The sequence below is a fragment of the Sander vitreus genome, chromosome 11 (genome assembly GCF_031162955.1).
Source record: "Sander vitreus isolate 19-12246 chromosome 11, sanVit1, whole genome shotgun sequence".
NCBI classification, from domain to species: Eukaryota; Metazoa; Chordata; class Actinopteri; order Perciformes; family Percidae; genus Sander; species Sander vitreus.
Window position 1 is genome coordinate 21,920,923 of NC_135865.1, and position 27,128 is coordinate 21,948,050.

The following is a 27,128-nucleotide window of genomic DNA, read 5'->3' on the forward strand; positions in this document are numbered from 1 at the left end:
GTGTGTGTGTGTGTGTGTGTGTGTGTGTGTGCGTGCGTGCGTGCGTGCGTGCGTGCGTGCGTGTGTGTGTGTGTGTGTGTGTGTGTGTGACCTGTGTTAACGTGCGCTTGTTGACCCGTGTGCTGATGCGCTCATCTGTTGACATTTCCGAATGCCTTCCTACAGTTGCTTAATAAAAGCGGGCTTTCCGCACAAACAAACGTACATGTGTCATTAGTATGATAAAAACAAAAATTTTAATTTTTTAAATCTAATTTAATTTTAGATTTTAACTGTGTCAGGCTCGGGTCGGGCTCGGACATAAATATCTTAATGCCCGTCAGGCGTTGGGTCGGGTTCGGTTACTGCTCTGTCGGACGCGGGCCGCGCTCGGACATAAAAATGCGGCCCGATCCGCACTCTAGTGTGTGTGTGTGTGTGTGTGTGTGTGTGTGTGTGTGTGTGTGTGTGTGTGTGTGTGAGAGAGAGAGAGAGAGAGAGATAGATAGAGAGAGAGAGAGAGAGAGAGAGAGAGAGGGGCAGAGAGAGAGAGAGAGAGAGAGAGAGAGAGAGTTAAGAATGACAGAGGAGCTATGGGAAGGAAAGAGAGGGAAGTATGCATTAATGGAACAGTGCTTCTTTTGCTCAACCGCAAATTAGAGGCAAGTTTTTTTGTTTAGGGTTTATGTCAAGTGTTTGTTAAAAGAGATATTGGTCACTGTAAACATTCCTCCTGTTAATACTGTGATCCGTTCCTAGAGCTAATACACTGTAAAAGACAGGGGACAAAATCCACAATACTTGTTCTTTGTTAAATTGCATTCCAAAGTTTAGCCAAAGCTAACATGAGGCATCAGCAGTCTGAGTAAGTGAAATTAAATCAGTCGATTCATGGCCAGTATGAAGAGGAGTGATTACAACAAACAAGAACTCAACTACATCCATCTATCTGTCAACATACAGTCTGTGAGTATTGTAAAGAGATGCCCAAATGCCTCAGCAACTACAGTTTTTATTAAAAAAAAATCACCAGTTACCACATTAATTTTAGATGAAAATATAATATGAAAATAATAATAGTGACCGCTATATTTATCAGTAAGGAATAAGTCTTATTTTGACATAACTGTGCAGCCCTATGTTTAAAGCTGAAATCCTCAGTATATCATTCATTTGTCCCATCTGTATCTCTTTACTATAAGTGAAGACTCTCCACACTGCAATTGTGAAATGTTGATCCGTTTCATTTGAAATACCTATAAAAGATTGAAGTCGAGACCACATCTGTCATTGTATATAACTGGCTGCTGGATCATAATTTGAAATTGGGACCAAGATATCTTTCTGAACATTTAAAACTACATTACTAAGAATTTCTAGCAAACCAAATCACATTATGAAATGTTCTTGATTGTTTTGGTTGGCTACAAGCTTGGCGGTACAAAAAGATGCACATATGCAAGCAACTAAATGTTGTCTAGCATGCATTCTCACATGCCATTGAAGTATAAGTATACGTACACACAAGCACATATATGCATACAGAAAAATCATACATACATGGACAGAGAAAGAGAGGGGAGATTAATGTAATATGCTCCATTAGACAGTGGCATAGTGGCTTTGCTGTGGGGAGAATCTGCACTGAAACAGATTCATCAGCGCTACAGTGCTCTGGTCTGGATGGATGCCATTAGTATCTGAAGGCAGGGCCTCCCCACTACTATAACTCACAGAGCACGCACTCACATAAATACTGAAATGAAACATTCTCAGACGAACTGCATGGCTACTACACTTTGATGTAGGACACGAGCGAACAAGCGGGCAGCCTTGCACCACAATACACACACAGTCTCAAGTTACATAAAGTACGTACACATGCACACCAACTGTCTCACACACACACACACACACACACAGGCTATGCACGCAAAAACATTAATGGAAAAACACTCCCTTTTTCTTGCCTGCTCTCTCTTGGTCTCTGAAACATGCACTAACAGTGGTAGCAAAAACTAAATGTCCCACCCTGCTGTGAGAGTGCTCCACCTTTGCTCGCACTTCCTGTACTTCTGGTGCCCCCTGTCATATTGTGTTATTGGTTGTCCATCTCAATTGATATATGGTCTTTATCTTCTCATCTTTTACCTTTTACCTCACATTCTTCTCTCTCAGCCCTGCACACACCATTTCGTCACCCCCCCCACCCCTTCGTTTCCAGTGTATTTGGGGAATTCTGTTGAATTTATGTATGTGTTAGTACTAAATAAGGATAAGTAACGCATTTGGCCAAGACGTTCAACTTGGACTAATGGGAGCCTCAGTAAATTTTCGAGTTGCCAAAAGTCAGTGGCGCTAAATCAGATGTCTGAGCCAAACACCCCCTTCCTCTACTGTCATAGATGATGGGGAGACGATGTTGATTTGAGCTCAGGACAAACAAACAAACAATTAGCTATGATTAATTCAGTATTTTGTCAAGTAAAATAAAAACATAAATAGGCCACAATAAAAAAAGGTTGCAAATAACATAAAGGGTTCAAAGAAATTTAGTGTGCATAGAGCAGTAGTTTACTGCATCTGTACAAATATGCCAGAAAGAAAATCAATGTTTGAATAATTTCAGAACCCTCAAAAGCCAAAAATTATATATATATATTTGGTCTTTAGTCAGTAAAAGGCAATTCTACCCATATTAAGTTGCAAAAGAAACTGTGCTGTAATTAAAAACAGATGGCCCATTTTATTGCCACACATTTATGGCATTCCAGTGAAACAGGAAGCACCCAGAACTGAGTTTGTAAAAATACATTTGTAAACAGGTGCCTATGCACTGATAAAAGTCACTGTTGCTGTGATTCAGCACTCCTGCTGTGTACATCTCATTGTATGCTGCTGTAATCACTGTAACCACTCAATGAGCAAACATAGCGAGTGTTCACTGGCTGTATCAAGATAATAAGAGAATATATTAGTAAAAGTAATCAAATGTATATGCATGATGCTCACGCTGGATGAATGATGCATACCAACTCTTTTATTTGTCTGTTGACAAGGAAACAGAGCTTCTGAGGAATACAAGACCTGCTCACAGCTCAGCTAGCCTCTGAAATGAATGCAATTCAGACTTAAACAAGTTTCCAATATGGACAATATACTCTCTAGATTATAGCATCTCTTTTACGTGGTCATTCCACATAGAGCCTAAAATACATCCTGGTTGCTTCTCTAAAGTTAAGCCACCGTAAATCCATGCTGGTTTTTATTTAAACTTGTTCACTACTACACAAAATGAACACAATCAGGTGGAACAGAAACCCAGCAGGACCCAGGACTTAAACACCACATGGTCTATAGTGCTTAGTGTGCTTTTAATTCATAATTCAAAAGCCACATATTCCTCACAGTTTTATTGACTATGGAGTTAAACCCACTTATTAAATGTCTTTCACTAAGAAACCTGAACAAATGCGGTATAATAACAGTATCAGCACCAATGTGGAACAAATAAAGGCTTTCTACTATTATTAGTTGAAAGTGTATAGGGTTTAAAAATGTTGCTAAATCTGGTGACCTTCCCCATTAGTCACTTTTCTTCTGAAAACACCCTAGTATTACATCTAAGGATTTTTTGAGCAGACTTCAGCAATTTTCCTGGTCAATGAACCAACTGAGCATTAGTGAAATAATATCTGTAATGCATGTATAAATATGTATACTCTATGTGCACATGTTGATGCCCTGGATCACATTGATAAAAGCTTGCACTGGCATCCCCATGCCCCACCTCCAACACATGGCAATTGTGCAAATGCGTCATACAGTTTGTGATTACATGGCTAAAGAGGTCTTCATTTATGATATGACAATAAGTAGATGCTAGTCCTCACTATTTGAATTTTCAGAAACATTCCCTCCACGTGTTGATACGCAAATGAATATGAATACATCATAAATGCTCAAATCAGCACATGGCTTGTAACCTTATGAGCATTCCGCTTTCCATTGAGAAATCCAGAATGCAACTCTGCAAGATGTGGAGGAAGGTTGATGAGCCACTTTTCAGAAGAGGCTGTTGCCCTATACACGTTTCTCACTCCCTGCTTTGCTTGCTACTGTACAGGTATTATATTTAATAATGGTTTTGATGGAACACCACAAAACACATCATGCAGAGGCCCATCACTTCCTTACTTAAAAGCCTGCTATACCATGCGTCCATACCCAGAACAGGCATCAAAAGTGCTTTCTGCTCTATGTTCTAAAGAGGGAGGGGGTGTCATGATTGTGATTTTCTGTTTTGTTCTGTTTCCTGTTTTATTTTGAAGTTCGTCTTGTCTCCCTTGTCTTGTCTAATTTACTTCCTGTCTTTAGTTTTTCCTGCCTTGTGATTGCCCTAATGTGTTTCACCTGTTTGCCCAGCATAGTGTCACCTGTCCCTTGTTAGTCCTTGTTACCTGGTTTATTTAGTCTCTGTGTTGTCTTTGTCTGGTGTCGGATCATTTTATTCTGTTGCTGTGTTCTGTGAGTTTGTTTGTGTCTGGAGTCTACCCTTTGTGTCTGAGTTCCAGTTTTGAGATCCTGTTCTGGAATTAGTTTTTGTGTGTTATTTTCTGGATTTTTTTGGTATGTACTTCATTTTTGTTTAATAAATCATCTAAACTGCATTTGGGTCCAAGCCTTTCCTGACAAACTGCGACAGGGGGGTTAAAACCATTATAAATTTAACACGACAGAGTGCAAGCAACAGCTGTTGTACTGTATTCAACTGCACCAGTCCAGCACAGCCCACCAAACATACACATTCATGCACACGTATATGCAAACTTGCTGTGAGTGCTGTATTACAAAGCTTGCTTTATATTTCATGTATATTTTGAATGTGGAAAAACTTATTTTTAATGACTGCTGTTCTTTATGGATTTCGGTAAAGCATTGAGAAAAATATTAGAGCTCCTGTCAGACGTAAAGGTGGAAGATGTGTAGATAAAACTGAGAATAAATCTTTATTCTTTATATTAGACACACAGTACTCGCACGTTATTGAACCAGACCCATTCCCCTTCTATTTTCCAAGCGCAAACAAGTCTAGTCTTGACTCCATATGGGAAACAACGATACTCCAATTAGATGTGAAAAGCAGGGCAATGGGTTTGTGTGCATGCATAAACATGTGCAAGTGTGTGAGTAATGTTGTGGGAGAGGTCTTTTGTTCCTATACAGGTCACAGCGGGGGAGGCTGGACACAACAAAGGTATCAAGGTGTTAAATGAATCCCAGGTGGTTCACAGCAAAATACAGAGGTGGAGTAAAAAACGACTCCTTGGACCACACACACAAATGTGCAAGCACACGTTTTACAGGTTTAGGCAAAACACCCTCAACAGTTTGACTTCACATGTCAGCATGTCTTCTGTACTTCAGTCACACACACAAACATGCACGCACCTGCTATACCTGAAGCTAGCCTCTTGCTGTGACAGCAGTAGTGGATTCATTCATTGAGATAACTATACAAGGGATTGACTCAGCTTGTCTGGTTAGAGAAAAATAAAAGGCAAAAAAAACTTATGAGAAGGACAGAGAATTCTTAGAAAAATAAATCATATCATCAAAGCACAACATCACTGCTTGTGTCTGTGTGTGAGAGCAGGTGGGACTTCCATGTCTGGGCAGTTCAGTTATCAGCTACAGAGGTCATGTTTTTCTCCAGGCGGACTACAAAAAAACTGCTTTTAACAACTGCAACATCCCAGATAGCAAAAACACAAAACAAGCTAGCACTGGAGCTGTGGCATGGCTATTGCAAGGATAATGTGGGACAGAGAGCGGTGAGAAATAAGGCCAAGGCAGCTGAAACGCTCCAATGGTTGCACAGCAGCCTTTTGCAAAAGCTGCCTGTTTCGTAAGCATGTTTCGCCACATAAAACCACTCTCCAATTTCCATTGTATGGATTGCATCAATAAATATCAAATTTCTGAGCCATTACAATTCCATTATGAATATTTCACTGTATTTTTTTAAACATTACACACTGCTGAATAGTTGACACGTTTCCAGCCTTAACCAAGACTTCCACACAAAAAGCAATTTAACAGCCTCTAGAGCAGAGATTGAAGTGGCAAGTCATCGCCTGGCTTTTAACACAAGTTTACATGGAGTATATGGTGTTGGTTTTGTAATCTTTATGTAACAACTGTGCCTCTTTTGCTATTGACTATGACCTTGTTTTGTAAAAGGATTAACAAGTCTTAATAACACAAAATTCATTGGCCAGTAGCTGCCACTGCATCGCAAGCTGATGATGGCGTTGAATTATCTAAGGAACCAAGGAAATCATCTGGTTTGTCCACACACCATTCTGTTCCAAACTAAGAATATGCCACAGGTACGGTAGCTCCAGTTTAGTTGTGCGTTTGTTTTGAGTTATGTTGGTGGGCAGGAATCCAGCAAAGGCCTACCTTCTTATCGCCGCACTACTTTTTACTGCACTGTTTACTGACATCAACACAAAGACAAATGCCAACAGGCAATAAAAAAGAAATGTCTTGACATTATTTTGAACCATTTTATGTCACTCAAAGTTTATTAAATTTGTGGTGCAGTCACACCCAATCCTTGAAAGGAGTAGCTGTGTGATTTATAGCCATGCTAGCACCATGGCTCTGGGGAAGGCAATGTCAGTTTGTTGGTTGGCCCACCATTTTGGTCCAAACTGAAATATCTCAACTATTGAATGGATGGACTTTTCATCTAGCGACCCCAACAGGACAAAGTTTTAATTTGTCAAATAATTTAGTTCATGACCAAATACCTGCAAAACTATTGACATTCAGCAACAGTTATACTTTCTCCATCGATCCATCTTCATCCGCTTATCCAGGGTCGGAAAGTTATACTTTCTATTAAGTGTTATTTAGCAAATAGTATCATGCTAATGGGCTAACATAAAATAGTAAACATCACATGCCAAACATAGCAGCATTGCTACTGTGAGCATGTTAGCAAATATAAATAGTTTATTATTATGCTATTATGTTGTGTTATTATTGTTTACTTACTTAATTTTTTTACTTGCCCTGCCAAATATGAGATTGCTTGGAGTACGAAATTTGCTTAGATCAGACCTTTAACAAGGTAAAGAAAGAATTGCAATGATAGAAAAACTACAAAAGTATTTTTTTTGACAAAATATTCATTATCCAAGGTGATGAAGACCACAAATCTTCCCTTTCCCCTTCAGAAGAGCTGAGCTAGTAATTTCCATGTCGTAGTATAGCTCAGAGCAATGGCCGTATATGGCACATAATTTAATGGCTTACAGTATATGTTGTCTTGCACTATACATCACGGTTTACCACAGGGCAATAAGAATGGGCCTGGGTCTATGGCCCTCTATCTTCTGTGTGATATACTAAACCATAAATGGGCCATGATCGTTCTCTCACTATGACATAATGTGGATAAACTGGTGAGAAACTTCAGACTATACAAACAACATATATCTGTCACGTTCATATTTACTGGGTCACAAATGCCTTATGATGTGTCATTGAAAAACAATGAGACAGCTTCAATTTGTCAACTCAGTTAATACTGAGAAGCATGATTTGACAGCAGCTGACATATTTATGACAATGTGTAGTGCTATGATAGACCTCTGAAATCACACGAAAGACAATAGAAATCATGCATTTTATATAGTTTCTATTTTTCAACAAATACATTCCAACACACACACTCACATTTTTTTACAAGGAGTCTACTTTTTAACTGACAACATGCATATTTGGGGCCTGCATTGATGGCTTTTTTGCTTATGTTGTAGTTTTACTACAATTCCATTAACCCTCAGGTGTCCTGTCTCCCACTTTCTCCTTTATTAATACATACTATAATAGTGTTCAGTGGTCTGTTCCTCAATCTATTTTTATCCCAGCGCTTCTAATAAGATCAGCTCAAAACATATATTAATATAGAGAGTCTGAGGAGGCAGTTTTCTGAAGAGCTCAGCAGCAAGGAGTGACATGGTGCAGGGTATATATGACACAAGGACCTTGGTGCTTCGCTGAGTGTCCTTGTCAGTTACTCATACCTTTCCTCAACATCAACATTGCTGCCAACATCTCACATCAATGGAGTAATCTAATAAGGGCCGGCGGGAATCAGTGAATCTGACAAGTGGATTTAGCCAGGACCTATGTGGATGGCTGTGCCACAAACACGGCAACACTAGTATGTATGAACAAGATTGTTGTGATAACATTAGATGACAAGCACACTGCACATTATTTTATGCTGTAAGGGTTTTCATGATGAAAAATCCAAACATTATCATTAGCAAGATTCAGTGCTCATTTTAGATCATCATAGATCATCGACAGATATTTTGCTTCAGCTACTGTAGTCATGAAAATAAGAGAGGGGAAAAAAAAATTGCTCTGAATTGTTTTTTAAACACAATGATAAAAAAGTATTACTCCAGCAACAAAATTACATTAAATTGGATTAATGGCGTTGGAGAAGTTTGTTGCCTCAACGGTGGAGCAGGCACACAGTGTATCTGAAGAACCTGCATGTTCTGTCATTTTAAGACCAAGCTGCTCGACATTCTAATTTAAAGGTCCAATATGTAATATATTTACTGTATTTAATCAACAAATAACCACAATGTGTCATCAGATACTAAGGAAACGTGCTAAGTTGAAATACTATCTTCTCTGAATCAATGCTAAAGCCAGTATTTTCTCCTTTGAAATTTCCATTCCAGGACGGAATGTCTGCTTTTATTTTGGCCTGTGTTGTTGTTGTCCGCTGCCCATTTTGAGACCCGGGTTGCCAGACATGAAACGCAAACACGCAAAAACACCATGCTGGCTGCAGCTACGGTAGCAGCAGCCACACAAACTGGATTAACAGAACTAGATTAATTAAATCTTTCTAAACCGTTGCATGACCAGAGACGTGGTAAATATTTCAGATGCATTTAAAAGATGGAGACAGTTTAGAGCCCAAAAGAGCTAATAGGTAGGCCTAAGCGTTGAGCTTCATTGATTTCTATCATGGCTAACATAGTAGGGATGGGCATTTTCAGTCATTTCAATATTCATGTGCTCGCATTAAATTATATAAGGTACTCAAGTTAGTTACTCGCAAAAAGAATTGAGACACAGCCAGTGAAGTGATTCAGACAGGCACAGGCTAACGTCGGCATGCTAATACACGCTAACTGCCAACGTCACTGGAGGACCAGGCAAGCGGGTGAGACACTGCTGCTTACAACCACTGTGATGGACATATGACAGAAACCGCAAGTTTAAATTCCTCATAATGGAAACAGTTCAACTTTGGCAAAACAACTGTGTAGCCTGAATTGTTGGATTGGGACACAGCTTATGTTCTCTACAGGTCGCTCTGCGATGTATGTAATGTTATGTTATGAAATATTCTGGCTAACTTACCATAGCCAGCTTCACGGTTATGATATGTTGGACAACATGATTCCCACTTTGTTACAAACTAGCATGCAATCATAATGTGTAATACAGTGATAGCCAAGATGTATAACGGGGTCTGGAAAGTAGTAGTAGCGACAATCTCCCCCCTGCCAAAATACTTTCACCGCTTCTGTTCAGCGGCCGTAGCCAACAAACGGTGACTGTGACCTAGGTACAGACGAACGCAAGGTCCCGGTCTTTTTAGCGGCTGTTGCAGTGACGTCAGTCAGGCACAAAGCCCCGCAAGGTCGCTGCCTTTTTAGCGGTCGTTGTTGTTATATTTAGACGATAAAAGTGACTCAGCCAGGTACAGAGCTCCGTGAGAGCACAGGCTTTTATAACCATAAACATAGCATCATCTAGCAACGCCGCTGCTCTGTGTAGTAATGTCTGGCAATGCCGGGGGAGAAGGCTCTCTCCAGTATTTTGAATTTGGATTACAGTAGCCGTGTTAAACGCTAGCTGTCAGTATTACATATTGGACCTTTAATAATTAACAGTTTTATCACTGTGAAACAATTCTCTTCTGCGCTACAAAAAAAAAGCCAGAATAAAAAAGCACAAATTATTTGTCTTGTGTGGAACTTGCTCCTTTTTCAACACTCTGGCTGTCTGGGACAAAATGTGATGACTTTCCATTTTTTGTGATCGAGACGGTTCAACGGTGGCCAGAGGTTAGCCTCCCTGTTAATGCTCATTCTATTATAAATTCTCAGACCTGGCATATTTTGCTCTTGCTTGCATTGATCCGTGATTGTCGCACATCCCTATTTCAACTCTATTCTCACTACTCAAAAAGATTGCTGATTTGGTTAACGAGAAATGCATGCACCCCTCTGCTTTCGCAGCCTTCTTTGTCAGTGTCAACAGAATCTAGAGTTACTGTGGAGATATTAGGAGACCTTTTCTTGCTGCCGTGGTGAGTTACAGGGCACCGGGAGGACATTTGGCCCCTATCAACAAGACGTTGGCATGCAAAAGACCAGTCCTGCTTATTCTAAAAAGGATCAGATTTTACTGACAAGTCATTTCGGAGCAGGTCTAGGGGAGCCAATGTTGCCCTTGCAGGGAAAAGTGATACAGCAGAGGAGGAGGTAAAGTGCATCACAAACCGATAAGAGGGAGATAAGGAGTCCACCGCGGAGGCTGCAGAGGATTAGACTGTTGGCATGAAAAGGCAAAGAAGCATCTCAGTGTAGCATTCTACTACCCAATGCTACAGTCATCTGCAAATGCAGACTATATCAAAGCTCACACACATAAGTAAACCAAGAGAAAGTTAGTTGAATGGTTGACTTCATCTACAATGTGTCTGTGTTTTGCTCTAGTAAAAACATACAACATGTAGCCACTACATGGCATAAACCAAGTGTGTAGACGACCAACAGTCTTGCACTTTCAAGTTTTGTAGCAACAGAAAGACAAGTGAACAATGAATATGCTGAATGCGCTGGGAAGACGGATGCAGCAGTCAGATCAATCAATCACAGAAATTGGTTAGAGAAAACAAGATACCATTAAAACGTGCTAGTATCCAAACAAACAAAGCAACAACTCAATAAAACTCAATTAATTAAATTAAATCCATAGCATAGTTTCCATATAATTGCATTAATTATACCCCTTTTTACACAGGATGCATGACACGCTCAACTGCACACACATTTAACGGGGTTTTAACCCATTCATGAGACTACTGTCACAGGTTAATCCCTCACCATCACCGTTTAGAGACTCAAGTGCTACTGCAGATCCATACACTTCTAAATTACATTACATACCAAATAAACTTTAGTTTCAGTTAAGTACCCCTTCTGTGATCTCTTATATCTTAAATGATCTTCATCTTGCATCTTATATTTAAACGGAATAGTTCAATGTTTTAACATATATACCTATTTGTTGCAAAAGCAATCAATATATTAGTGTTAAGAACAGAGCTGGAGCCACAAGCTTAACATAAAGACCAGGAGATAACAGGTCTACCCATTTCCCTAAGTGAAAAGCTACACCTAACAAAGACCCAAATGCTCGCTAACTAACACGCTGTTTCTCATTTATTTAATCTGTTCACAAACAGAAATGCAAAATGACAATTTGTAGATCTAGAACAAGCTAATTGCATGTACACACGCTGATTGTTAACACCACTTTAGTATCCAGGTTACAGATGGCTTTCTCCAGTAAACAGATTTTTTAAATGTCATGTAAATGTAAGATGAGATTTATTTTGTATTAACTGAATATTTAGTTAACAGATTACCGTTTTAGGGTTACTGAAATAAGTCACATATTTCTATTAATTGTAGCTTCATAGTGTATTCTGTTCCTTGAGTTAACAAGGGAGCTATCTAACATGTTGTACCCTGCCTGTAATTCAGTAACAGTTAGGTTGGCGAAGAGATATGATGAGGAGATGATGAAGCACTTTTTGTTATGAGTCTTGAGTTGTCCTACGCTTAAAAGAGTGTCATTAAAAATGGACCAAGTTACAGTCGAAGCTGCCTCCGTGCTCTTACTCTATCCACGTTGTGAAAGTACTTGTATGTAATTTACGACGAGTTAATAGTTAACACTAACAATAACTAGCGTTGCATAAACAAAGAAACCCGTTTTCCATACATTGGGTAGGGTTCAGGTTATGCACGATCAAAACAAGTTCGTACCAATGTGATGGTCGACCATGTCGGAACCCGTAAGTGTTTATCGCTGTTCCGAACAGCAACACCGGTAGGCGGAGTGAAAACTAAATTAAACCCTGGTTAGGAGAAAGGTTGGCATGTGACCCATTCGGATCAATTAAAAACTTTTAAAAGGACGATTAATGTTGTGTGACCATACTTTGTCATGTGCTGCAAAGCACTGCCAAGCAATTATTATCTTGAGCGCAGAGATTTGTCAGCTCCGAGAACTCCAAGTAGACGTCCTGTGACAATATTAATTTACCTGCAGAGCCATTCATATTCTATGACATTTCACAAGTGATCACTTCTCTCCACAGTGAATCCATCACTGCTGTTCACCAGTGATTTAAGAGGACTCTCTACTTTATTATTAGAGGCTTTGAACAGCACACAGGTGCCACATTGGCCCACAACTGTTTCAATAGCAGGTTTTAAACACAGTTCTCTCTTTACACCACAAGTAGGGCAGTGACCTCTGTGAGCTGTCAAGATACTCTGACAAATATTTGACTCTTTGCTTCATTGATTGTTGACATAGACTCATCTTTCTGTCATGAGAGCATCACTCTTCTTCTTTCCTGTCTCATTTGCACTCCTCTGTCTCTACTGAGAAACCTGAACACCTACAGTATGTCTTACCCCTCCACTCCTCTTATTGTAAATGTTAACACTCTTAATATAACATATTTTACACTTACAGCAATATTAACTTACAGTATAGATGTCATTATTCTTCCATCTCAATCCACTGTCAGGGGATAATATATTATTCCATGAATGAAATATTCAATAATAGGTAACTTCATTTTAGCAGTCTAGTGTAGAATATTATAGTAATTCCCACTGTGAGTGCTTGAATAGTTGCTTCCCTATTGATCTCCTTGGAAATAGTGAGGATGTATCACAAAGATGAGTAGCACGGGGAGGTCAGATAATTAGGTCAGCACTGTAATGTTAGATTCTGTTTCCCTAAGAGCTTAAGAGATTCGAACCACAAAGTTTCAATTACAGTGTCTATAAGGGGAAATACTAAGGAGATGGATGGCTTCGATCTTTATCTCAGTGTCTCTGTTACACCATAAACATTCCAACAGCAGGCAGATATACACATACTCAATGGAATGGTAAATTGGTAAATATATTAACTACCACCAACAAAAGTGGTTCTTGAAGAACTTACTGTTCTTCCTATTTATTCAGACTGTTTTTCTGTCTGCATGCGGTTTAAAGCGCAGCTGAAGTCATGAATGTCTCCTTGTTTAATGTCCTTTCTATGCGGGTATACTGTAACTAAACTACATGTTACCATTAACATGTTTATACAAGTGTCAATTCAACTTATTGTTGACATAAGCGGAGCTAAGTTTATAGCCCTGTGTTGGGGCTTGCATGTCATGCAAATTCATTCAATTACACTTCCGTCTGAACCTCAGCAATCTATAACCTAACTATATACATTTGATTGGTAGATCATGGTAGCGGTAATACACTGCCTGGAATGGAAGTGTTGTTGCTCAGCTCAAGCATCAGCAAGCCATTTCATCAGCTTTTTACTGATTTACACATTACAAAGAAATTGTTAAAAATGAGCACATTTTCACAAGGATTTGCTGTCCCTTCACATCTAAAAGTTAGATTTCCTGGAGTACAGAGACATTATTTACTGCAGTTTACACTAAATGTGGTCATCTGTGGCAAACACATCTCTGATAAAGCTTCTTGTACTAGAATGAAGACAGAACTTGGAGAAAACATTATTTGGATGCTGATTATGCATCAAGCTGTGAATATTTTCCGAAAGAAAAAAAAAGTAGTGTATTTTTGCCCCAGATGCTTTTTTTTTTTAATAATCCTTATTTCATTAAGATTCTTTATTATTCATTTACATTTTTGGAATAGTTCAAAATATTAGAGATACATTTTTTAAATAACCAGCCGTATTGTCAGGGGGCTTTTTATTTTTCAGCCTAATACATATAAAGTTATTAACCCTCTGTGTAGGAGAAGGTGCAATAACCTCTCTTTTAGCTTGTCTGATCCTATAGAAATTTGAGTTTGGCTATCATCCGTAAAAGAAGCCAAGAAGTTTCTCTCGGCCCGAGACACCTAGCATGGTCTGACATGGTAACTCTTAATAGCCTGAATGCTAACTAGCTGTATTGCCAGCTCCAGCTAACACAAGCTGAATTAGAGCCTGGACTTTGGACTCCACTGCTGCGTATTGGTCTCATGTTGTTGTTCTCTACAGTCTTGTTTTTTTTGGCCAACGTGGCTGCATGATGCGTTATGTCTTTAAACTAGAGCTGGCTGCAGATGTTTTATTTCAGTAGTTTTTTCTTTTAGAGACAGTTTGGCCAACATCAGGTTTGGCTCCAGTCCTTCATAACCATTCATGTATTCCTTCTTGCTCAGACCCAGCTTTCCAGATCAAGGGCCTGCTAATTATCAACAACCTCTATGCTGATGGCGTTTTCTATTCTTTTTCAGATTTATTAGCAAAGTTCAACCTTCCAAATAGCCATCTATTCCTCTACTTTCAAATTCGACACTATTTGCGATCTCAGTCGCCTAACTTTCCTAACCAACCTCCAGGTTCTATGATTGATAAATTCCTATCACAAAACTCAAGTCAACGGGGCCTCGTATCTACAGTTTATAATCTCATTTCAAACATAAAGTCAAACTGTTTGGACACCCTAAGGACCACTTGGAGCCAGGATCTCGGTGTTACTTTAGCAGATGAGCAATGGGAACAGATATTAGGCGGTGTACACTCCTCTTCGATATGTGCAAGACACATCCATACAGTGCAAGATTCTACACAGAGCCCACCTTACAAACGTAAGATTAGCTAGAATATACCCAATAGAACTGATAAGTGCAACAGGTGTAATCAATCGCCTGCCGACTACATGCACACCTTCAGGAGGGGAGTTTGTCAGAGTACAATTACTCAGCAAAAAAGGGGTTTCACTTTTACACAGCTTCAGCCAGGGTCCTTGGTTATTGCCTGAGCAAGGCACTGTGAAACACCTTGGCCAGACCTCTCTTTTTCTTTCTCTCACTGTGCTGTACATACAGCGTTATAACACACTCCCACATTCACACTGCAAAACTGTCCTCGCACAGGGAGGTTGATAGTGGCTCAGGGACCATCCTTAAAGCCCAATGTAAACCGTTATGTAAACTATGTTAAAATGTCCCTTACACAGAGGAGTTTCCCACAATTTTTATTTTAGGTTTATTTTTAGTTAACTAATACAGAGCATCTCTCCTAAGTCATTCCTTATCTGCAGTCAGTGAGGTTTCTGTAGAATAAAGTTTAGTTTAATTTCCCCACCACTACCTCCTTTGTGGTTTAGCTTCCTGAATGTGCATGGCTGCAAGACAGAATTAGAGTAAATATTGTAATTTCTGAACAAACAAGGGTTCAGAAGAATAATAATGCCACTGTATACTGATGTAAAACATATTGGCCAATTTGGTGACAACCTTCCCACTTTTCTATAAGCAGCAGAGGCATTAATCACATCTGGTCATTCTCTGTCTCTCTTAGACAGACATAACTGTTCAACCAATAAACAAAGATAACTCTAAGAACAGATTATTCTATTGAGAGCATCACAATAAAATACAGAATATTTCTTATTTTAATGTCTAGTCTTCTGTGTAAGCTTGTGTGTGTTGGGGAGTGGGGTGTATTTTGTACTCTTTAAATGTCTAATCTTCTTGTAATGTCTATTATATTTTATTATTCTACCTACCTGCCCAGGGACTACAGGTAGAAAGTGGCAATTTGCTAAACCCCTGAACTCTGAACTGATCTCTCCCTGTTTTATATCAGGTTAATGCTGTTTGTGCATTGCCCCTGTTCAAATGAAACAGCATAACATAACAGAGGCAGCAGTGATGTCTGGCCTTAGACTTAGACTTAGACTTAGACTTAGACTTAGACTTCTCTTTATTGATCCTTTTGGGATGACTCCCGCAAGGAAATTAGATTTCCAGCAGCAGATTTTAGCAGCATACAAAACACTCTTTAAATAAAGAGGTATAAAAAAATACAGTATAGAAAAAAATACAGTATAAGAATAACAATGACAATAAATGTTTAGCTAAATATTTTTTACAAAAAGTAAACAAACAGTAAACAACAATAAACTACAGATAAATAAAGATAAATATATAGATATATAGGACTATGTATGGTATTGTGTTATTGTACTGTTAATAAATAAATGACATTTAGCATAAATTAGCAGTTAAGAGCAGTTAGAGTGTCCAGGTATGTATGTGAGTAGATTATTAATTTATTGCACAGTGAATGAGTGCGTGGCTACCACTCCTTCCCTTCCTTCCTGTTCTGTTCTGTCCTCTTTACCCTATTTATTCTATTTCCTCCTCCCCCCGAGTGAAGAGTTGTAGAGTATGATGGCATGAGGGACAAAGGAGTTCTTGAGTCTGTTGGTCCTACACTTGGGAAGGAGCAGCCTTCCACTGAACAGGCTCCTCTGGTTGCTGATGACGGTGTGCAGGGGGTGGCTGGCATTGTCAGTAATGTCCAGCAGTTTGTCCAGTGTCCTCCTCTCTGCATCGGGTGCATCGTGACTATGTTGCTATAAGAGCAGTTCTGTCAAAGTGACTACTTTATTAGCCATGTTCAAAGAGCAATTCTTACATCATATGTTGGGTAAGGTGTTGAGTCCTGACTGCAGATTCACTTAATGTGAGCTGAAGAGAAGAGTTTGGTGTCACTGTTGATCCCCTGTATCAATCTTCTTGGTGGCCTCGAAATAGGTTCATATTTTATGCAGGTCAAATAATACGGAATAAACTCCAGAAGCACTGCATGCATAATGAAATAGCCTCCTCCTCTTTGGCATGCTGCTGCATAAAAATAATATTGGAAGAGTGGACCACACACACACATGCATGCAAACATACTCACTCTCTAACACACACATACTACAAAGTGTGACCTTCAGGTTTGATTATCTGCAATGCAGTGATTAGTTTTATTGGTGTGGAAGCAGACTGTATTGATAAGACTTTTTCCCTGCTCAAACGGTCGTCACATCATTTGTGCTTCTTTTTATACGTCACAGACTCTTCATGTCACTCACACTGCGAATCCATGAAGTGATCTGATCTCAGCAAAAAAAATACTGCATGTCCCCGTGTTCAACCTGTTGGACCATTTTCAAAAGGGCAACAAGTGTAATCATTGTGTAATTATGTCAAGACTCTTAGCTTGGCAAGCTGTCTGCTGGGACTCACCGTGCTCTCCTTCAGCCTTTAGTGCCTTGCGTAAATGCCGCTCCAAAATCTTAGCAAAAGATGTTGCCTCCATATCTGGCTGCAAAAGCCTATACTGGATCAATCTTGAGTTCTCTTAATTTAGAATAAACACATGCTATGCACTGCTACTCAGGTTTTTGCACCCCTCATGAAATCCCACAGAGCTTGACACAACCTTTTAACCCAATCACAGGAGCATGGCCACCTTCTAATATACACACACATACGTCACCTGTCACCTACTTGTGAAGACCCCGCCACCATCTCCCCAACAGAACCTTCCAGCATGCAGATAACCATATCCCACAGATAGCACTGACACTTCCTCAGCTCGCTGGAGGTAACCTAACAGAAATGTCAAGTGCTCTCATGTCATGGCTAAATGGTGTTTGGTGAAATGGCAACTTGTATACTGCCTGAATGGCATCATATGAGAGATACTAAGTCCCCAAACAAAAAGGTCTCGCAAAAATATTGTGCAGCTGGTCAGTTTAGCAACATGTTTGTACAGATGTGTTTCAGCCTCCACTATGTCCCCTGGTGCTGTATCTGTCTGGTCTCTGACACACTGTACCTGAGCACTGAGTGCTTCACCTTCTCTAGCCTAGTGTGTATAACTGAAAACAACTGGCCTTTCTGCGCAGAGAGCCGAGCACTCACCACCACAAACAGGTTACTTAGTCACTGTCCACCCCATCATCGCTCTCTCCTTCTCTCTCTCTGTGTCTATATAAAAGCCACGGGGGGGGGTCTAAAACCGTAGTAAATTGAACTTCAAGACAAGGATGTGCAAGAGGTGAAAACAAGTATGAAAATAAGAACTTCCAAATGGTTATCATTAAAATGTTGACAAAGCTATGTAAGTGCCCAGGAACAGGAAGGCAACAAGGCAACAAAGTGTTGGGCTAGCCAGCTTTGATGAATGAGACGGAAGCTCTGGGGCTAATGCCCTCTTTTTCACAGCAAAACTGTTTGGAAGTGTTTTACTGCTCCCAAACAATGTACACACAAATGAATACAGAGATAGAGAGAGAGAGAGAGAGAGAGAGAGAGAGAAGGGGAAAGACAGAGGCAGAAGCAGCACAATACTGCCTGCTGCACTGCAGCAAAAATCTACACAGCACACCGTAGCCACCACACAACCTCCAGCACAGCACAGAACAGACTCCTGTACGGAGGGAGAGGAGTGAAAGACCGAGTGAGGTAGACAGTGTGTGTGTGTGTGTGTGTGTGTGTGTGTGTGTGTGTGTGTGTGTGTGTGTGTGTGTGTGTGTGTGTGTGTGTGTGTGTGTAAAAATTGAATGACAATAGAGAAGCAACATTTTATTTTTCTATCTATTATTATCTATCTAGCTGGGGGACCCTGCTTTTTTTTGCCAAATGACTGAAAGGGCTTTATTCTTTCATGCAATGCTTAAGTCCTTCTGAACGTGGCCTAACAGTCCATAGCCTCAACAGAGACCTCTGAAATCTGGACCAAATTATAGCCAAATAAAAATAAAAGAATCACAAAGTGAACTTCAAAGACATTTAGCACAGAACAGACAATTCTAAATGGGTATAAAAAGAGATACTGAAAGACTGAGTACCCTAACCTGGCCATTGAGACACACCTGGCAACCCAGTCAGCTCTGCCAACAATAAGGAGCAGTAAAGCGAGAGCGAGTAACACAGCTACAATGCAGCCTGTAAAAAGAAATAATAATACAGTTATTATTACCAAGAACTCAACTCTCTCCCAAACCAAAATGATATTGTATATATTTTAATGGATCTCTTTTGTTGAATAGTTATCACCATTACCTTTACATTCAACAGGTAAATCATATGTCCAGACTGTTTGTCGTTTTCTTTCTTAAATTACACTGTGGACCTTGTACACATGCCTTGGGAATGCTGTATTGGCATGACCATAATAAGGTAGAGAGAGCGATAGAGGTAGATAGAAAGATAGAGACGGTATCCTGCTCTGTCTATCCCGTCAGTAAGGAGCACAGTTAGATGATGGACAACAGTAATAAATGAGCTACAGGCCAACAGTGAGTCATGAAATTATATCAGCAATCAATCATAATCAAATCATTAAAATGTACTTCCAGCACAGGAAAAAAACCCAGGCCCAGCTGACCTCACTCTGTGTTTCCCTCCACCAGTCCTCATTGCTATAAAACAGTACAACAGCAAGCCATCACTTTAGCAATGGGCCTGTGGCTGTATGATTTGTAGTAACACGTACTGTGGCTTAATAACACACAGACACACCAGTATGTTCAGTCTGGTTTGTTTGATAAAAGGTTAAAGATGCCACATCCCTGTCATCAGAGCCACAGGGAACATGACCCAACCTTTGTGCTGTATAGCATAGCAACATGCTAATGTGACTGCATCATATTCCACTCCTAGATGACGGCCTGGAAACAATATTACTGATAACATGGACTCACACAGCACACTCCATCACTTTTATACTTTAACATCAGGTAGAACATTAACAGGCTATATCATATAAATAAAAAAGTGCATTAAAAGTGTATTAAAATTACAATATTGGAAACTAAGACATTGCCCATTGGTTTCTATAAGCCACGTCAGTGGTTTTTCTGTTTCATTATCTACAGTAAATGTTTGTTTTCCATTGGACTGATTTCATTCCATCTGCATTTGTATTTTTCCCATTTCTTTTACTTTGTATTTCTATCAAATCCTATCAAGTATGAAGTTTGCCAACTGTCCTCATCCTGTGTACCTGCTGTGCATCATGTTCTCAGATCTGAGTAGACCGTTTATAGCTCCATCCTCAAAAGGAATAATTCAGAACCAGATTAAAATACCTTTTTGTCACCTGCTTGAGTATTTTCTTCTGATTTAAGCAGGTTAGCTCTAAGAGATCGCTTGTGTGCCAATATTACATCCACTCACCCCATGTGCACAAAAAGTTTATAATCAACTTTTAATCATTCTACAATTTTGGTAACAGTACAACTTTTACTTCCCCTTATTACTATTATACTGAATATATGATACTAATACCGATACCTCAACCCTGCATCTCTAAATACCAAAACCAATACCAGTTCTGTCTTTGTTCCCAGATTTTAAACTTGTGTCTCACTGGGAGGAACTTAATCATTTTTATGTAGAATAATATGATGCCAGGGAAAGCTATGGCACTAAAAAGTGGGTCAGCAGGCTCGACTTGACTCAATGTATGTGAATGATTGTGGAAAAACTGAATTTTAAGAATTGCATTTACAAATAAACTATTTAATGTGGATCCATCACGTCATAGCCGTTAAACGGTCCATTTGATAAAGTATTTTTTTCATTGAGAAATCAAATTTTCATATTATTTACCTTAATGTAAGCTTAGTTTGTAATATTTATTCACATAATGAAGATTTATGGCAGCATTAAAAAAATGTAATCTACACATCAACATCTATTCTCAAAAATAAATACCTCAGTAAACTAAAATTACCTTTACCATGGTCATCACTGTGATGAAGGCCTCCAAAAAGAAACATTAGCAAGATACTCTTGACATCACTCAAAGTAAATTGGTGAGTACTACCTGAAGGATTTTTGGTATCTGCATTACCCTTAAGGCTATTTACAATGATGTGGTCATCTCTGCAGTAGTTCCATTGGAACTACAGTGTGACTGTACTGGGAACTGTGCTAATGGCTTTGGTGAGCTACTGGTCATAGGAAACAAAGCTAAAATAGCATTAGATACACTCATATTATTTTAAATGGTTTGTTTTCAACACAAGCACAAAATCAATGTGAGTGTGTGTAATACACATATCTCTGTAAGTTATAAAACCACAACATTACGTTGGGTTTGATCCAGATCCGGGATAACACTGTACACTGTAGCATGGGTATTAGAATAGAAGCAAAGAACCACTACTAAGACAAATGTGTGAGAGAGTGTATGTACCGAAGAAGGTATTAGAAATTAGGGAGATCGAGAGATGGTTGGATCAGAGCACAGAGAGCAGGACAAAGAATGCTACCAGCAGTTGACAATATTGATTATTACACTGAATTGTCACAGCAATCATTTCATACCCTGAACCCTGAGACAAAAGCTCTCTCTGGAGACAGAAGCCCACACACCCATTAAAATGGTCTCATCCACTTCCACGGTGTTAACATCAATTGCACAAAGAGGCATTTCTGACACCTCAGCATGCATCTATGGTAATGATGATGAACTTCAAAAAGGCTCATCTATGTCAGCTCTGCTGTACAACTGTGTACAACTCTTCAAACGTCTGGCTCCGTAAATCAATAATCTCATCGTCTAACGGAATTATTCTCTCTTGCTCTTCATCTCTCAATCTCATAACTTTGTCATTTTATTCTGAATCAGAGCGCATCGCAACAGCCTTGCTCAGGAGCTCAGCAGCTCCAGGAAAATCACAGCAGCTATCATGTTTCGAATCCACTGGGATCCTGGATGTTGTGAGCATTAAGATGTGTCATGTGTTAGGGAGAACGTGCTTAGAGTTGTGTTACAATCCTGCTCGTCACACAATGCCACACTTTCACTCAGAGAAGTGGGGGATATTTCATACAGCTCCTAATATTAGGGGCAGACGATGAGCCAAATTACAAGATGATTTATGGAGCCTCTATGAGTCACAGAGCAGAAAACCTAGTGGGGAAAAAGCACAGGATATACTCTCCTGCTGAGATGTACCTAAATTTCCCAGTATTCCTGGAAAATAACAGAGCTTTCAAACTCATACTTGCCCTCGGTAAAGCCACTTATAAACTACTGAGGTCAGTGAAATCGGGGAGTCCATGAAATGAATGTTTACAAAAAAAATTTAAATTGAACCTGGTCTTTTATTTTAAGATAAGGTTATTACAACTAGCACAACTTAACTAACTAGCTCTTCACTGCAATACAAGAAATTATATTTACATGTTTTCTACATGGATCATCAACCATTGAAGATGTTGACTTGTTGCTAGAAACGTGCATGTAAAATTGTTGTTTTGAAGCTAGTTAGCAAGTCAGCGTTTTGATTGCGCTGCCGTTAGCTTAATTAGCTAGCTAGCCACAGCAGATAAAATCTACCACTTACAGTTGTCATTTCAGCCAGCAACATCTAGGAAGCTTGCAAGAGATAAGAATCCTGTTTTTCAGGGGAGCATCCCTAAAATGTCAGTGTTAGCCCAGAGTTACATGAAGAAACACAGCCTCCTTTATCATTTGAATAGGGCAAGTTCAGAGAGCAGGGATGAGAGAGCTTCAGAAAGAAAGTTGAACTTGGCTCAACTTTTGCTGCAACACGAAGCAACGTCATTCAGGACAAAAGGGCAGTAGCCAATCAAATAGTGCAAGCACACATTACAGGCAGACGACTAATGTGAATGCCATATTTTTACTGTTTAGCTCATGATCATCACGACAAAAGATTAAATAATTGCTGCTGATAACTTACAAGTCTTACAATCCTGTATGAAATAACACAAACCGCTATACAGTGTTTTGGTGTCTTATAGCCCTTAAAATCTTTGGATCTTTTACCCAAACTGGACTTCCTGGATTGTATTTCATAGTCTCACAGGTGCCGTGGGACCTGAACGCCCGCTCATATAGAACTGACCTAAAATTGAGGTCAAGTCAATCAAAGTCGTTTCACTGAATTTCAAGAAATTGATCTCAGTGAAACATTGCTATGGTTAACATATCCCTCATAGCCTAACTAGCAGTTTCACGGACCTTAAATGACTCAAAATGATTGAGTACAAGAAAGTTCATAAAACTGTCAATTGATACACAATTTATCTTATTCCTTCAAATCTGACAAGACTGTCAGTACCCATCCACAAATGGCCAATTTTATGCTGCCATCAAAAACCGTGAAAGGGAAGACGTGTCAAATGCTTTTGAGCATTTGTAACCAGAGGTTTCTCAGTGTGCCTGCTCAAATGATGTTTTTATATTGCATCATGTAAACAATCTACTAAAAACTACATATTAAACACTTCTCTTACAAAGTTGTCTAATTTAGCTAAATCAGCATCCTTCACAGTAATCTCATTCAGCCACATACAGTATGATGTCCCTCACAGCAACCTTTTACACCACAGGTAGCCAACTGTATCTATGATTCAAATCACAGAGCAATCAACTAATCATCGCTCCTCACTCAAATTCTACTTGCTGTTCATTCTGAGGATATTTGTTTGGCCTTTAAGAAGATTGCAGCAAATATGTTGGGTATTCAATGTACTTCAACACCTACTTAACTAAAATTGAGAGTGTTGCAACATTTGGAGCAAAACATAAATGTCATATTTTTAGCTTCAAATGTTTTAACACGTTTTGGTAGAAAGGAAAGATGCATTGTGTGGTCTAACAAACAAAGACAGAAAGATGTAGGCCTAACCTTTTAAAATGGTTACCATGTCAATCACAGTTTATGACAATATTATCTCTAATGTCTTCAATCTACTAAGTGCAAGTAAAAATAAAGGTAGCCTCTTCGCACCTTTAGCTAAAAACACAAACACATCCCCTGTGCTTTACCTCTATTTGGAAAGACTTACAATTCCACCATGTTATTATCCGATTTACAAGCCAATATTGATCCCATGAGCTGACTGAAAATAATTCACATTAGTCAAGTTGGCTTTGAAGACCAGACAGATCAGGTCAAAAACAAACTCTTAAATGACAACGTTCAGTTCATAAAACGGCTCACGCAAACTACTTGACAGGAGTCACTTTTAGCAGAGCGAAGAACAAAGGCTTTTAAACCTGCATTCGCAGATTTTTTGGACACTTGTGGAAAGCAGAAACAACACTGAAATATTACACTTAGCTTTGTTAATATTCAATAACTTTTAAGTTGTTATTGCGAATTTGATAGCAAGCAGTTGATCGTTTACACAGCCAGCAGATACAGAGCAACATTTATTCGGATTAATGTGTCTGGCAACTTGACAAATTTAGGTCCAAAATACACTTTCCATTTAGGTCTGGTTTGGACTATACCAACTCCCAAGGTGTATATATGGCTGCTAAAATGCTTCACTATGTCCACCAGCTAGTTGCTAACTTTGTCTGCCGTTTAGTGCTGAGCAAGTAGTGTACAGTGGGTTCTTAGTTCTTTTTAGCTGACAACAGCTGACTGCTGTGACTGAAAATGATGCCAATGAGAGCAGTGAGAATGAACTAAAGCAATTGTGGGTTGTAAAACCAAAACAATTAGTCATAAGATGCAAAAACTCTTTGTAGAGCTGAGAGGACTGGTAGAGTCCGGTGATGATTATTTGTAGTATTGTATTTGTAGGTTGTCACTACGAGCAACAGTTTCACATTCAAGTCATTTGATCCATTGTTAATATAAAAATATTGATTATAGCAAACTTTAAATCCAATAATACAATTTACAATTCAATGCTGAAAAAGACAAGAACATAATGGTTTAATGACACTACTCAATTATGTTTATTTTCAAAAGGATAAAATGTACAATGAAAGATGTCAATATAGACTGCATCAATGCATTTTCATTTTTGCATACAAACCTACACTACTGAGCCTCTAACGAATTACAAATGTTAAAGATCAAAGTATCAGACAAATAAAATATGTTATCCACCCCAGAACTTATGAGAGAACAGATCAATTTCACGGTGTCTCCCCTTGAAAAGAAACTTCATTATTCGTCACATACAACAGTACAGTACAATGTAGTGAAATCTAATCTCTACATTTAACCCATCCAAAGCATTAGGAACAGTGGACAGCTAGATACAGCATCCAGGGAGCAACTTGGGGTTCAGTATCTTGCTCAGGGACACTTTGAAATGTGTCTGGAGGAGCCTGGGATAGAACCACCAATCTTGTGGTTGAGGGGCGACCCACTCTACTTCTGAGCCACAGCCACCCTAGTTCACTTCAAGTGAACTACCATCAGGTCTAACCTTGAGGGAATAGAGAGCAGCTCTGTGCCCGGGCTGTGAAACCATCCACCTGCAGATCCAGTAGCCAGTCACTCTTGGAGGCACCTAGCCAGAACCGCATGTTCCATCATCCCTCTCACCTCTGCAAACAGGAGCATCTGGAAAGTATCCAAAGCATCCTGAGAGATTCTGAATGATGTAAATTCAGAATTTTTTTTCCACAGACATTTATCCTCCCCCTCTCTCTCTCTCTCTCTCTCTCTCTCTCTCTCTCTCTCTCTCTCTCTCTTTCTCTCTTTCAATTTCAATTTCATGTTGCTTTATTGGCATGACAAAAAAATACATTTGTGTTGCCAAAGCATAAGAACAAACATACGTATAAAACAACAAGGAGTAAATACATTTGATATAATAATACAAGTAAACATATTATAATTATGATATAAATGCATATACTGAACAAATTCTGTGCATGTCCCTCAAAGGGTACGTTGAAACAATAATATAAAAAAAGAATACAAATAAATAAAAGAATTAAAAAAAAAAAAGAAGAAAGAAATAGATAATGTATACAATTCTCTATTTATTTTGCCTTGTATTGTGGCAGGAGAAGACATATTTAGCTGCTAGCCATGCCGTGTTTTTATCTTCCCCTAATAAAAAAGGAAGCTGTTTGTCCTCAGTGTAGGTAGTGAAGCCTGGTATATGTTTTTCAAATTTTTGGAAATATTTGGTTCTTAAGTCTTCATATTTGGGACATGTACATAGGAAATGTAATTCTGTTTCGATATTCTCTCTCTTTCTCTCTCTCTCTCTCTCTCTCTCTACTATATATACATTCTCTCGTCTGAACTGATTTGTACGTAAACTTAATTGTCTCACAGAGGGAGGTAGAATAGCAGCCAGGAACTTGAATCTCATCACCCCTGCAGGTCATATTTTTCAAGAGAAGGACAGAGACAGTCCAAATGAATTCACTGTGGAAACCAATGATTGGCGTCTTTAACCCTTCAAATGTTTGGATCCGTTAACCAAACTGGACTTCCTGGATTGTATTTCATAGTCTGACCAATGTCACAGGGCCTGAACTCCTGCTCAATTGGTACGGACCTACAATTTAGTTTAAGGTCTCGTTTCACTGTAATTTCTGGTGTTTTAAGATTAGAAATAGATCTCAGTGAAACTTTTAAGGACTATGGTCAATATATCACTCATGACCTAAAGCAACTGAACTGACCTTAAATGACTCTGCAATGTTTCTGTAAGAAACCCAGCAACATGCCACAGTGGTTGGAGGAGGATATTTTTAGCCAACCCGGCTGTTATTCTAATTGTAGGAGTTCTTGTTTCAATCTTACCCACCCCCTTTAATTACACTGTTGTTTCTTTGTTACCACAAATTAAACTAGTGTGAGTATGTAACACAAATGAAATGTAACACAATAATCAAGCATATTTTAGCCATAGCCCTTTAAAATCTTAAACGGGCAGGATTTTGCAAAAAGCAGAATTTGAGATAATGCTCTAAGGTAATCGGGCTAGATGGAGAAAAGACACCAGCAAAATAATCTGAGTAATTAAAATGCATATGTAATTTCAGATTACACTATGGAAGTATCTGGTCAACAAAGAACAGTGCACAGAAAAAAAATATATATTTTACACTGAACAATGCATGAACTTGATATGACAGCAAACAGCATTTAGACACATGAACATGCATTTTACGAAGGG

The 27,128-nt window shown here is 39.0% G+C and overlaps 1 protein-coding gene across 3 annotated transcripts in view; it reads right to left on the reverse strand.

Moving 5' to 3' along the window:
- The window catches only part of fgf14 (fibroblast growth factor 14), a 104,429-nt gene that overhangs the window by 72,020 nt on the left and 5,281 nt on the right, over nucleotides 1–27,128 (reverse strand). Inside the window, exon 1 of one of the 3 annotated variants that reach the window (XM_078262844.1) lies at nucleotides 17,442–17,514. The exons of the other annotated variants lie outside the window; for them this stretch is intronic. Coding sequence (XP_078118970.1) covers nucleotides 17,442–17,514 — 73 coding nt within the window. Of the gene's footprint in view, nucleotides 1–17,441; nucleotides 17,515–27,128 lie in introns of those variants that run through there. 3 annotated transcript variants of the gene reach the window in all.